Here is a 13,933-nt window from a genome sequence, read left to right as displayed (position 1 = left end):
GGCACTTTTGCTTCATTTCAACAACACTAAATTGCTATGATAAAGGATTTAATTAATGTTCATATCCTAAAACTTGGAAAAAGTGCAGAAGAAGATTTGATTATTAAAATGACTACAAAAAGACTCATTAAAACCGGTGCAAGGACTTACATTAATTCCCAGCTGCTGCAGGGCCATGAGAATTACATCATTTGCTGTATCAACATTGGTTACACTTAAGGTTTTTGACTGTGAACAGAAAAAAGGAGAAGGGGAAAGTGGCATTAAAAATTTGGATTTGCAGAGAGTACCTGAAGTGCAATAGCTCTGCATAATTCATTGTTGAAAAATGGAGAGTATCCTGTTAAAATTTCATTGATAAATAAGTTATACTACATAGATAAAGACCCAGCTGTCTGAGACCAAGGTTTGATTCCTCTGCTTTGTCACATATCTTCTGTATTTGCTCCCTGCTTCCCCAACAACTCCATCAGATGAGAGAGTGCCATGATTACCGGGGACAAGACCTCCACATTAAAATATGCAAAAAGACACAGCCACTAACTGCACTTTAGACACTGCATGAGGGAAACTTAATGGTTTGATTAATTTAAAAGCATACAAGTTTCCTTTGAAAAAAATTAGGTTTTTGGTGAAATAAGATGTTCTCATATCAATTGTTAATCATTTCCATTCTTTTCTATTGAAAATCTCCCTGGTAAGAAAATACTGGACACGGGCTGTTCATCTCTATATCTTTTGCCACTTTCTATATAGACTTCTCAAAGCGAGATTTGGCTTAATACCAGAAACGCTTCCTGCTGGTAATCTTTCATCCAGTTAAAATGCTACCTCTCTGGCATCCTCCAGAATCTGCTGATCGGCAGTATGGAAAAGCACGGATCTGCAGAAACACCTCTTTCTAAATAGCTACGGTGACCAGCACAAAGTGCTGAGCTTCGTGTCGGAGGAAGTGCCACTTTCCACAAGGCAGTCTTTCCAGAGTGAGATTTCAGCACCTGCTGCCTGGCACCAGTGTTACTCCCGTACAGCTGGGCAATGCTCTCTACCTCCGCACCATGGGTTGCTCTTATGCAGGGCAGCGCATTTCAAACACAGCAGGATTAATGACTCCATCGTCAGCCCTGCCAGGATGTGGCAGCACCGCTGCCATCACCTTGCAGGGCAAAAACAAGTGGGGAGAGCATGTCCAGAGTGGTTTTTGCTTGCACCATCACACCCACACTGGCCTCACTTCCAAGTCGACAGGCAGCTCCCACACATCAAGCAGAAGTTACTAAGCCCTCTTTAGAGGCATGCTAGTTTGGCTCTGCTGACAAGACGACACAGCTTTTGGATTGCAGCTGGTTCATGGCCATCCTAAAGCCCTGGCAGAACAAACACGTGCCCACTACAACAAACCGTCCAGGTGTATCCAATGGCCCAAAGAAGGGAAAGTGGCAGAGCGGGATGTAAATGTTCATTGCCAGTCCCGAGACAGTTTGCTATACCCTGCTCCCCTGTGTAGCATATCAATTTTATACTGGCCATAGGATGTTCACATGAAACAAACCCGTGACATTTTGCATTTAGAAAAGATCTGAGCTGTACATTTGTATAAGTCTCTGATGGCTGCCATGGCAATCAAAGGAAAGTAGTGATAATACTGTATATCTTGCTTCAGGACATATCTGAATGCTCATACCATAAAAAATTTAACATTTGCCTGAAGCAATGACATCTGGCTCTCAGGAGGAGGTCAGCACATTTGCATAAGTTTTGTTCTTGGCTTGAATATAATAAAATGGTTTGTGTCTTGTGTTCAGCCTTCCCTACCCTCCAAAAATGAAATAATTCTTGGGCATCTCCAGCTGCTGTAGCACAGGGACCACAGTGCCATAAGAACTATTTGCATCACAAAGTTTCCATCTGCTCCTCCACTGTTTTATTACTGATAATAGCTAGACTAGAGTGTGTCATTTCTAGGACTGTCAAGATCAGGAAACCATATTTGGCACATAAGCTAATTATAGCTAAGGAGACAAGACCTTTAAAAAAAGCCCAGACAAATCCTGGTACAAGAGTGCAACACCGGAGTGCATGTGTGATTTATAGACATTTACACCTGAACACACCTTGATCTGCAGACCTGCACTTGAACTATCATCACAATTATTGTTATTGTTTATTAACATTTGTCTTAGCAACCTGGCAATTCTAACTATTATCGTTTCTTTAATAATGATTTTCTGAAAAAAGGCAGACACCTTTATGCTTATGTCTATGCAAATACAGAATTCTAAGTGGAGATTCACTGTTGGGCAAAGACCTCCAATGAAGTCTAACTTCTGTAAAAATTTCTCCTGTCCTTGCAAATGCTCTTTAGGTTTCTGAGCATGAAATAAAGATCTTAAAAGCACAGTTAGAAAGAAAGAACAAATGTATAAGAAGCAGAGGAAGAATGGATGGATTATCACTGAATGCTAGGCTATCCCTAGGGAACTGGCCTCATACAAGAATTTAGTTTAAATTGGTTAAAAATGACTTAGTAAACAGGTGCAAATCACCCTGTGGATGACCTTTCTTTACCAATTTACCTTCTGCCTATAAATTCACCAACATCAGTTAGCTGATGAAAAACATGCTTAAGGCAATTTCAGGGTGTTCATATAGACAGCTTTACTGACTTACGATCATTATAAACAATAAAACACGTTGCAACTTTGCAGAATTGAATTAAGGCAGCTGTGAGCTTAGATCAGTTTTACAAGCAAAAAAAGGGTACATTGTACTGGCATTTCTGAATATGCTTATGCATAAGTTCCGCTAAAGGTGTTTCTTGGGACTTCACACTGTACAGTCTTTAGTTTGTGTGCCAGAACCAGTATTTCTTATCAAGCACACTGTTTTTAAAAAGGAACTCATGTATTAAACACAGGAAACAAACATTTCAGGGCTGCGAGTCTTTTAAAGGGGTTAGATCCTTAAAGGACGTTGCAACCCAAAGGAACCTTCCCAATATCCAAAGGATTTTTAGGTGACTAGCACTCATAGGTGATGGGGATCTAGACCCCTGGTTAGCTCAAGAGCACTTACATATGCACAAGTTCCCACGTCCTTTGCAATTATCTTCAGAGGAATGCTTTTAGGATAGTCTTTTTCCTTCTCTTCTCTTATTCGACTGACAAAACAAGTACAAAACAAGTAAATTTTTAATATTGTAAATACAAATAGCAAGATGGAGATTTAAATAGCAATCAAGCAATAACTGGATGAGAAGCAGATTGTTTGCAGATGTACTGCAGTAGAAAGATCTCTGAGGACAAGAAAGCACCCAGCAGTATCTCGAAGGTATGCTGACCGTGGCCCCCAGCAATGCCCTGTTGTATTAAAGTTCATTGTAGAAATCAGTGTAAGCAGCAGAGAAACTGGATTTAAAAAATCAAGCTAAAACTACCCATCATTGTGATGCCTCAGACTGCAGTACAGGCTCCTACTGGAATCAGTTACATCCCATTGTACAGACCAGTCCAAAGGACTGAATAGGAGAAGAGTGAATTAGAAATCATCTCCAGCAAGGATGATTTAAACAACCCCAGGAACTCTGAAGACTCAGATAAAGACACAAACCTCAACCAGCAGAACTAGCCGACCGGAAAACAAAACCACCACTAGTAGTTTTCTGCTGAAATACTGACTGAAATAAGACAGCTCTATTTACGCAAACCCTCCCACCATACCCTCCAGCTTGGGGTCCATTTTGTAAGACCAAAATACAGCCAGCCATGGCCAGCAGGTAGGTTAGAGCAGAGGTTCCTGAGCTGGGCTTGCTTAGATGCCATCACCATGGAAAGAGCCCCAGCTCAACTAGAGCGATGGTGGCAGAGGCTCCTACAACTGTGTAGGGAAGGGACCATGTGTCACAGGAATCACTCCAGTTTTGTGCCGAGCCACGTTCAGGCACAGGGAAGTGTTTCCCTCCTTGTGTAGTGATCATTGCATGAACGGCACATACCATCTTCTGCAGGGAGAAAGCATGAGATGGTTTTTTTCTTAATATCACTTTGAAAGAGCTTATCTATCATGATGGCATAGGTACCACAGCTTGGGAATCACTGGTCTAGATGACTGGAACTTTTTTCAGTGTCTTCAAAGATTGTATAATAAAGTACCTTTGCAAAAAAGACAGCCATGTTTCCTTTTGTTCTGCAGACCTGCAAGAATTATAGAAAAACAGGGACAGATCAGTCATCATTCTAATACCAAAATAGCCCTTGTACAAACCACGGTGGAATGGACTGCTTCTTGGTTGCAATTTCCATAAATACCTACAGAAAGTAAAAGGTTTTTGCAAATTTGAATGAAAAATCTGTTTCTCTGCAAAATCAACTGAAAAGCCTGCCACGGAGATCAAAAGCCCCAGTTACCAGCTTTTATACAGAAGTTAAAGCTTTACCAGTGAATTCAGTAGGAAATGGGTTGAGTTCTTAAACTAGTGTCCAAATAGAAGAGGAGTGCACTTTAAAATAAGAGTTTAATTCAAAAGTGTAAAGGTATTTCCTCAGGTATATAGACTTCTTTCCGCTTTCACTATTCTAATTCTCTTCTTACTTATTACTTGGTTTATGACCACATTACAAAGTACACATAAGCCACAATGAAAAAAGGTCCCATTGTACTTAGTAGGGTTTAACTTTGGACATTTTAAGGCTTATCTCATTTATCTTTATCTCATTTATACACTTTCAAGGATACAAACTGTCCAGTTAAATGTAGCTAATAATAGGCCAGTGCAAGGAATCTAACCTAATTTTGCTTCAACTTTCTTGAATTAAATCCTGCCCCAGATGGAGTAACTGCTATTCCCACTGCTGCTTCTGCAAATCAAGTTCTTCAGATTTTCAGAGCAGGCATTTAGGGAACTACAAACATACTGAATGATGCTATGAGGAGAATGCACACTTTATAAACATTAAAAATGTGATTCTGCTTTGGCTGCTTCAATTTTGTCAGATATGCATCTACAGACTCATGCATGGCGGTTTAGATTTTTCTGTGTACCTCCAGACATAAAATAATTTCAGTTCTATAAAATCTCTGACTCTGTTTTGATTGAACCTGTTGTTTTCCTATCCAACTACTTTCTGATAGCTATAGAGAATCATGTACTGTCTCTAGATCAAAGCTCATGCTTATTGGCAAGAGTTCAACTGAAAATCAATAGAAAATTTCAGCTTTGATTCAAGACTATTAAGTGAAAAAAACATAAACAGCACAACCAGCTCAACAGAGAGCAGTTTGTGCACAGCATTCTCTTCGGATACGGACAATGTGACATACAAATTAAGCTGCATGCGTCAGCTTTTGCTCTCTGTTGGTAAAGAGGAAAATGCATTTTCCAAGACCCAGCCAAATTACTGTGGCTAAGCAGCTGGGATTTCAGGGGGACGGTGCCCTCCCTTATCTAAAGTGATGACAAAGCCCTCCCACTGAGACTAAAATTAGCCTAATCACTGAAATTAGCTCTACAGCCCTTATGTGTCCTACAGTCAATGCTGCAAAGACTGCCCAAAAATCTTTCTCTCTATTAAAATCCAGAGATTCTGCTTTAAGAGGAATTTTGACATTTTCTCTGGCACAATTAAATTAAAAAGAGAAATAGGACAAGGTCAGTATTTCACTGTATGTTTCCTGCTACTTCCAATACAAGCTCTTCTGTTTAAAAGTGTCCTATGAGGGTCTCTTTGATGCTTTCATCAGCTTGGCTGTTTACTATTTGTAGTTCATCTTATTAATTAGCCAAGGTGTTTGTCAAATTATACCCCAAAAAAAGAGAATTTCCACTGAGCAAGTTTGCAGCACAGACAGTGCTTTGCTAAATCACGTATTTTCTCAAATTTTTAAGGATAAGCGAGTATCACTGCCACATTTGCAGAGAGACAGAAGATGAGGCATGGACGGTAAGTGGCTTGCTCACAGCAGTAGAACGAATTGGTGTAAGAATCAGTAAGTTCCTGCTTCCCACCTTCACTGGTGTTGAAATGAATCCGTGATACCCAGACGTGTTACCCGTCAGCCTAAAAACATTTAAGTAACTTGGCAAATAAAACATATCTCAGTTCTTACCTGAAATTTGCCACACAGTTTGTGGTGGGCCAGCCCAAAACAAAGGACCTCTCTGGGTCTGTGCTGCCTTCACAGACTTCTTCTGTACAAAATGCTGTCCACATCTCACAGAGACGTGCTTGGCACTTTAGTTTGAAATGAGAATGTGACCTGCCAGCAGAAATTCACAGGTATGTCACACACATGAAAACATAGCAAGGCAGGTTAAACAACTCAGAGTTTTTTCCTCCTTCAGGCACATGTGAATCTTGCATTGGAGCTGATGGAAGAAGCACTTCTGCTTTAGTTAAAGCAAGCAATGTTTTATTTGGGTTGCATATAAAAATATATCAATTTCTCATCTAAATGGGATCAACACATATCTTATATGTGGGAAAAATTGGTTGCTTGTGGCATCCCTGGACATCCCCCTTCTTGGGAGAAAATTCTCCCCACATCTAGAGCTCCCCTCCAAATCTCGCCATGAGGCAGATATTGCCACTTGTGTTGGACTCTCCTTTCAGTGACTTTAATGCCATGGAGAAGTTTACAGTATAGTTGGATTGCTTAGCCCGAGGGTCAACAATTATGGTGACGTTAAGTAGTGACAACTAGGCAATCCTAAAAAAAGAACAAGCAGAAAACTTCCATTTGCGTTGACTACAGCACAGGTCACATACAGCCTCCACGAACTCACTGAATGGTAGCTTTAAGCCCACACCACTTGGAGAATGAGCCAGGACTTTGTGCATTCTCAAAATATCTAGTCATCTACAAGGAAGATACAAAATTTCCCCAATTTTTAAAAATTTGGCCCTTCCTGTATTTTGTCCTACTAAACATTAGAGTACAGTAAAGGTCAAATTTACAGACTTTCACTTTTTTATTTAAATTATTTTCTTCCACTTAATTTCTCATGATAAGTCTCCTTCCTTTGTAGGATTGGTGGGCACCAGTGCTATGTGAGAAACAAGTAAAATCTCACAAAGTCAGTCCAGCTCTGTAGCAATGCAACAGCCACTCACTTCAAGGCAGGTTTGCACTAGAGGCCTTGCAGATTGAATTACCTGGGCTATGGATCTCCTGGGTCAGCAGGGAAAGGCTGGAGGAAAAGTGTCCCCTCCCTGAAAATATTTTGCCCTTCTAATCCAAGGACTGCAAGCCAGAGCATGTCAGTTCAACACTGTCTTGCAAATGTAGATGGGGGACAGTGCCAGGCACCATGGTGATTAGTGCTCTATAAATAAATATGCCAGGTAAGCAGTTTCTTAGAGCTTTGATACACACGGACTACCTTCTCTGAGATTAATCTCATTTACAAGGTATTTGATTTAGGACAGACTGAACTAATACAGTCTGAAACATGAAAGTACTTGAACCTTGCGGCTTTAAAGAGGACATAGATGAACTTGCAACACCCTGACTGGTCTGAGGTTTCCAGCTGACATTATGCTAACAGGTGTAGTGGGGCAGAGCAACACTAATAACCCAGCAGCATTTACAGTGGTGGGCAAGAAAGGACCATCAGTTCATATCACACCGGGCAAAAAGGTGCACTTCAATTAGATCACCATAAAATACTGTAAAATACCATCTCAAGTTCATGTATTTTTTAAACTATACCATGGTGTTTCCTGGTCAGCTGTACATTTCACCTCTCTTTACTCCATTACATTTTGTTACCCCATCAAAGAGAAACTTAAAGTACAGGAGAACATTTCAACCGCTCGTCAACAAATCAGTTTGTGATGCAATGAGTAAGATCTGTCTTACAGAAATAACTGTAACTGATTGACCACAGAATGAACTGTAATGTAGATTTACAAAAAATTACAGCTGTGAATTCTAATGTAGATGTTAATAAATGGATGCCTGGTCTGACTCCAGTGAATCAATCTGTTGACCCTCCCTTTCTCCTCAATTTCTTTTTCCCGTTACCCAGTACCGTGAACTCTCTACATGCTGTTTCACTTTTTTAACATTTACAGTTCATAAAGCTAGACCCCTACAGTGCCAGTAGCAGGTGTCGGCAGGGTGTTGGCGGAAGGACAAAGATGTTCTCCAATCATGCTTGATGTATATTCTTACTCCGTTTGCCATGCCTAGTCACAGCTCTCAGCTATTATCAGTATTCAAGTGGTCTGGTTTCCAGAGGCACTGAAACAGTAGCCTTCTTTAACATCTAAGTATAATTTTATCTCTGTCATCTGCCACGTCCTTTATGCAATCCATGGGTTCTCAGTGTTTGTGAAATGTGGGTCTTCTATTTAAGTGCCAAAGCATTACCTCTAGAAATGACTAAGGAAGCAGCATGACTGAACATGTGAAAAATGGAAAGAGTAACAATCTAACAAAGATTTTATTTATTTTTTAAGGAAGTAAGTCCCCTTGCAAGTGTTCCATCTGTAAACATCAGGCAGATCCAAAGTCCACTGAAATCAACAGAAAAATCATGAACATCAATGGTGTAGGTATTGACGCACCCCAAATTGTGCCACCTCTGCAGAGTAAACTCAGCTCCTTTTGCTTTCTGTAAGTGGCAGTTGGATACCGTACGGCCAGTTAACAGATGGAAGATTAACTTCTCACTAGATTTGCTAATCTCCTTAATAGGACCCTCTTACAAAAGCATTAATGAGATTGCTACCGTAATTCCATGTATGTACTCAACCATCAATTTCTATGTCCAGCCACGCTGGGAAAATAACCTTAAAATATATAGTGTATATATGCATGTATGTATTACAAAGGAGAAAGAGGAAGCCATTTCTCTGTGCCTCCCACACAAAAACTTATGTAAGAAACCTTGATCATTGAAATGACAGATCCTTGAAATATTTACTCTGCCAAATTAAAACACACGGTCTCTGTAAGAAATCTAATCAATATATAGAAAACAGTATAACGTTTTACGTACTTAACATTGGCTTAGTGTTTTCAATCAATTTATGCTTTATTCCTCACATGAAGGCAGTAAAAGCAGAGACAGAAGCACAGCATGTGAGTATTATTCTTATTTTTTATAAGCTGGGCTAATGCATGATCTGAAAAGATAACAGTCTACATTTCAAAAATTATTAGAAAGTAGCAGAAAATGAACCTACAGGCACCTTATCCAAAGTCATACACAGACCAGTTGTAGAGAGGACTTACCCCCCACAAATTTCTGTGGGAGCAATGCCAATTCACTGCCTTTAAGCAGGAGCTCAGTGCTGTACAGGAGTTTACTCAGCAAGCTCAGAGGACACTTGTTGCTCTCTTTAGGAAAAACTTGTACCCGTTTGCTGATCATACTAAGTCTAATTATACATGAGCTCCCTTTGTACAGCTCCCTTTGTACCTGCAGCTGAGCTGACACCAGTACAGCGCCGAGCTCTACCTAAGATATCTTAAGTGTTCATAAGCCCCAAGCTGAAAAACTACTTAACACAAAAGGGTATTACAAATTTTTAGCACCTTCACAAGGAATAATTCTGAAGTTAAGTCAGATTCAACTGTATCATTAATTCTGTCCTTGTGACTTGCTGTCTTGACTCTGCATCAGCTATTAAAACATCAATAACAATCAATAGTCATGGCTGCATAGCAATACACACCACTCAGGTTTTCCCTCTAGGAATCAGCAGTGGTATTTTAATGTGAGATATCTTTAAAAATGCTGACTTTTAAGTAGCATTCATTAGTGACAGCTCTGATGCTTTAATTGCTGACAGGGCAGCTGTAGAGAGAACATCCCAATTAGTTCTTTAAAATACATGAAGTAATATCACTCAAAATGCTATTTTTACCATTTCTAGCAAAGACTTGATCCCTCTCCCCCTTTTTCACATGCAGAAGCACAATTTGTTCTGTTCCACCTTCTTTAAACACTGCAGACTCTTCACCACACTAAATCAAATGCTGTAAGAGCCATTACTACTCCCTGGGGACCAGATTTTGGAGTGGTTACACAGAGTAGTGTTTTACTATGCAAATAGTCCCTCTGGGACCCAGCCAAACCTGCAGTAATGTGCAGCTCAGCCTGGGGTTGTAACATTGCTTCTGCTCAGCATGCTGACCAGGGAGGGAGGGATTCATCTCACCTGACTTTAATCTTCTACAATTTAGGAGCTTAGATCTAAGCTAGTGAGACTATGCCCACTGAATAGCCAGTGGACAGAGTGAGAGACCCCCAAGAGCGTGACTCCCCCCACCCACCGTCAGCACTCTTTCAGGGTCAGGTGAGTTTGCTGCAGGAAGGTGCTGGCTTTCCCTCAGTAACTATAAAAGGGGCCTAGAAGCCTAGGTAAGTTGCAAATATTTAACATTTGAAAGCTTAAATTACATAAATTACATAAATACAGTGACAATGCTATTACTGCTACTGCTGGTAGAATAGCAAGATTTCCCCTAAATATCCTTATGTTCACCACCCACCCGCAGTGGAACATGTTTTGGGTAAAATATCCTCTGTGTTGTCACACTACATCAAGTGAAGAAGTTCAGCTGGGGGGGTTACATTTACTATGTGGGATTCAAATGGACACAGCTCAGATTTCTACAGAAAACATAGATTTATTCTGGCTTTTCCCAGCAGCCTCTGAAACAATTGCTTAAGCAAAAGCCCAGGATCCACATCGAGATTACCCACCCTGTGAAACCACAAACACAGTGCCTAACAGAGAATGAAGCTGCATCACGATTTTTTATTATTGTTTCCCCATAACCCATAACAACAAGTGAAAGCACCCTCTAAAATTGCCTTAAACCACAAATGCTGCACAAAGCTCTCATGCTAGACACAGCTTGTAAATCTGATTTAATTGTGAATGGTAGAGTGAATAATCAGAGCTCAGCAGCAAGCCTGATTACACATGAACACTACCCAGACTGCTCAGCATCGCTTTCTTTCTCCTTCCCCTTCCCCACACTCCTCCTAGCATGGCACAACTTACACTCCGATGCCGCCTGCAATCTCTATTTTTATACAGCTGCTCATCACTGATGTGTACCAAAGCAGCTTCAAAGCAGGTAAGCGTTAAGATCTGTACCAAAGCAGCTTCAAAGCAGGTAAGCGTTAAGATCTGTAGCCCTTCTGCGACACAGCCACTGCTGTTACGCACACCCCATAGGACTGAAGATGACCTGTCTAAAACACAACAGTCAGTTGAAGGCAGCACAACAGACACAGTCAAGCACCGATGAGTCTTTTCTATGACACTGCACTCCCAAAGCAGGGAAGATGATACAATGCAAACAATATATTCAAGAACATCTGATACTTCTTTAAAATGTTGCATCCTGGAATTCCTCTATGGCTATGGGGTTTTCAAAGGTGCCTGAGAGGCAATCAAATAAAAAGCTTCCTTATGATTCAGGGAAGATTTGCTACTAAAAAAGCATTATGGAAATCCATGTTATGCTCTGCTGAGAAAAAGGGCTGCTCTGTAGGAGCAGTGCCTGAGATGCCATACTTACTTGGACTTGGCAACAACCAGAAGGTCTGTGAAGAGGAAAAGGTGTCGCTCCTGGGTTTGCAGACCCGTCTTCAGCTGCACGTGGCCATCCAGGATGAACGTTCGGTTGTGGCACATGAAAGACTGCACAAGGGGACATGCCTCTGGGCTGATGGGGGAGAAGCAGCCTTCCCTGAAAAAGGAAATAAAGGGAATAAAGGAAAGCGAATCAGCCAACTGCCTGTGAGTGAGAACCAGGGAGTGACTTCCTAAACCCGCTGCCAAAAAGAATTTATTTGACCACGTTTCAGAGAAAGGTGAGAGGGGCAATGAAGATAATCCAGCAGTCTGATTCGGAGACAAAATCTGTTAGGGACTGTCCTCACTGAATCTTTTACAGCCCAAGCACATGGATAGCATTTAGCAAAATTTAAATACAGCCCTCTCCATTTTGTCTATTTGTATTTGTGTCCCTTTGTACTGAAGTCTTAGAGAAAATACTGCACCTTCTATAGCCTCTCCATAAAGAGAGTGGAGACATATGCATGACAAAGGGATAACTGCACACCCATCTTGGTCAGAAGGAGACTTGTACTTGGGGTCAAGAGCAATTTACAGAAATTATTCAGAACCACGGACTAACATAAGGTGCAACCGAACTTTGCTAGAGGCAGGCCGTGTACTAGATGCAACATGAAAAGAGGCAGCTCTGCCTCTCTCCCAGCGCACAACCAACATTGAAGTAAGCTCCCATTGCAGGGTTTACTTATGTGACTGGAGCATGGCTATGCTGGTCTGTGGCTGTGGTGTGTAGAGGCTGCTGGATAATCCAGCAGGTCTATGGGGGAGAGATCAGGCTCCCTCCTGGAAGACACTGATCTTTTCTAAGGAGGTATCGAGTAGGTTGCAGTCGAAGGTTACTGATGGTGGAGACATGATTCCTGCAACCCCTCCTGATCTAACTGTTCTGCGTGACATAAAGCATGACACTGAAGCAAAAATGAGAGTTTCTCTGGCACTCACCCAGACAGGATACCCCTAGTTTCTGAGCCTCACCCTAACAAATGTCTGTTCAGTTGCCGAACTGAACGAATGTGAGGGTCTGAGGGGAGGACACTCCTCCTCTAGGGTTCTCTAGAAGCTGGTTGCAGGTCAGGCTCTCCCTTGGAAAGCCAGAGACATGGCTTCAAATTCTCCCAGGCAAGCGAGAGAACTGAACCTGCGTCTCCTATACCCTGGTGTACCTTAAATAATGAATTTCTGGTTTAAAACCATGACCCATCAGGATCTTTACTCATGATTTTTAAATGCAACTTTTCAATTATTTGATTTCCCTAGAGGTGCCTCCAAATGAACCACTTCCACTTCCCTTTGGTTGAATGAATCAGTTCAATTTTTATTCAAATGTATTTACTTATTTTTTCTTGTTAAAAAAAAAGAAAAATTAAGCTAAAACTTGGCAGGATCAGCTTGGCAAGGAAAGGCTGAAGTGACCAGCTTTATGATTATAGTTTATTCCTGGTCCTGCTGGAATGGATGACAAACATCTAATGACTTTGCTGGGAGAAGAAATAGACCTTATACAGTGAAAGTCACAAAACAAATGGGAGAGATATGAAAGAAAACAAGAGTGAGCAAAGAAAACCTTCAAAAAAGGTCATAAACCTTCTTGCACCTCTCCTAGAGCCTGGATGATTCCCAGCCCTCCTCTCCTTGATGCCTGTGGTTGGATTACTCAGGAAATTATTTAGGAAATCCTGACAGCTGGGAGAGAAAGGATAAGCTCTGAGATTGGCCTACATTAGCAGGACACACTTTCACTGATCTGTAAGGAGCTGGTGAGGATCTCTACCTTGGCTTTGGTTTCCCCTTTCTGGCTGGGAGCCTGAGTTTTTGAAAGAATTCCTCAACTTAATCTGTCTTAAACTGTGTCTTAATCTTATCTTTCATTACCTACCTCTTCAAGGAAGAGGGAAAGAAGACGAATGACTTTCAGAATGAATAATGCAAACCTGAAATTATTTGATCATTCCTCAGCAGAAGGGGTGGCCAGGAGTGTGGAGGTTAAAGCAGAGAGAGGAGTTTTGGTCCAATACAACAGTGCTGTGTGGCCAGCAACAGGAGTCAGGGGAACAGCAAGCATCTCTCCTACCTTGCCACTTCCGTGGGACTGGGAATTCACCAATTCACCAGCCTGACAGGCTACTGGGACTCAATTTCATAAACTCCCTAGCAGCACTTGGCACAGAAACTTACACAGAAATCAGGAATGATGAGCAGTCCACCTGTGTGAAAGCCTTTACCTCAAAAGTAAAGTCAGGGAAATACTCACTTATATTGAACCCAGTAACAACAATAGTTAGAAAAAACCCTTCATGTTACACTGCTGTAACCAAATCAGCAGAAACATTCAT

At 41.2% G+C, this 13,933-nt stretch overlaps 1 protein-coding gene across 1 annotated transcript in view; it reads right to left on the bottom strand.

The window, feature by feature from the left end:
• The window catches only part of ARHGAP20 (Rho GTPase activating protein 20), a 61,493-nt gene that overhangs the window by 20,299 nt on the left and 27,261 nt on the right, over window positions 1–13,933 (bottom strand). Inside the window, exons 4-8 of the mRNA XM_075140228.1 lie at window positions 11,542–11,712; window positions 6,106–6,255; window positions 4,152–4,193; window positions 3,076–3,160; window positions 151–228 (exon numbers count right to left, since the gene is read on the bottom strand). Coding sequence (XP_074996329.1) covers window positions 151–228; window positions 3,076–3,160; window positions 4,152–4,193; window positions 6,106–6,255; window positions 11,542–11,712 — 526 coding nt within the window. The remainder of the gene's footprint in view (window positions 1–150; window positions 229–3,075; window positions 3,161–4,151; window positions 4,194–6,105; window positions 6,256–11,541; window positions 11,713–13,933) is intronic.

Source organism: Calonectris borealis, chromosome 1 (assembly GCF_964195595.1).
Source record: "Calonectris borealis chromosome 1, bCalBor7.hap1.2, whole genome shotgun sequence".
Classification (NCBI taxonomy): domain Eukaryota; kingdom Metazoa; phylum Chordata; class Aves; order Procellariiformes; family Procellariidae; genus Calonectris; species Calonectris borealis.
The sequence above is the reverse complement of the archived record's forward strand: the minus strand, read 5'-3'. Positions and strand labels throughout refer to the sequence as shown.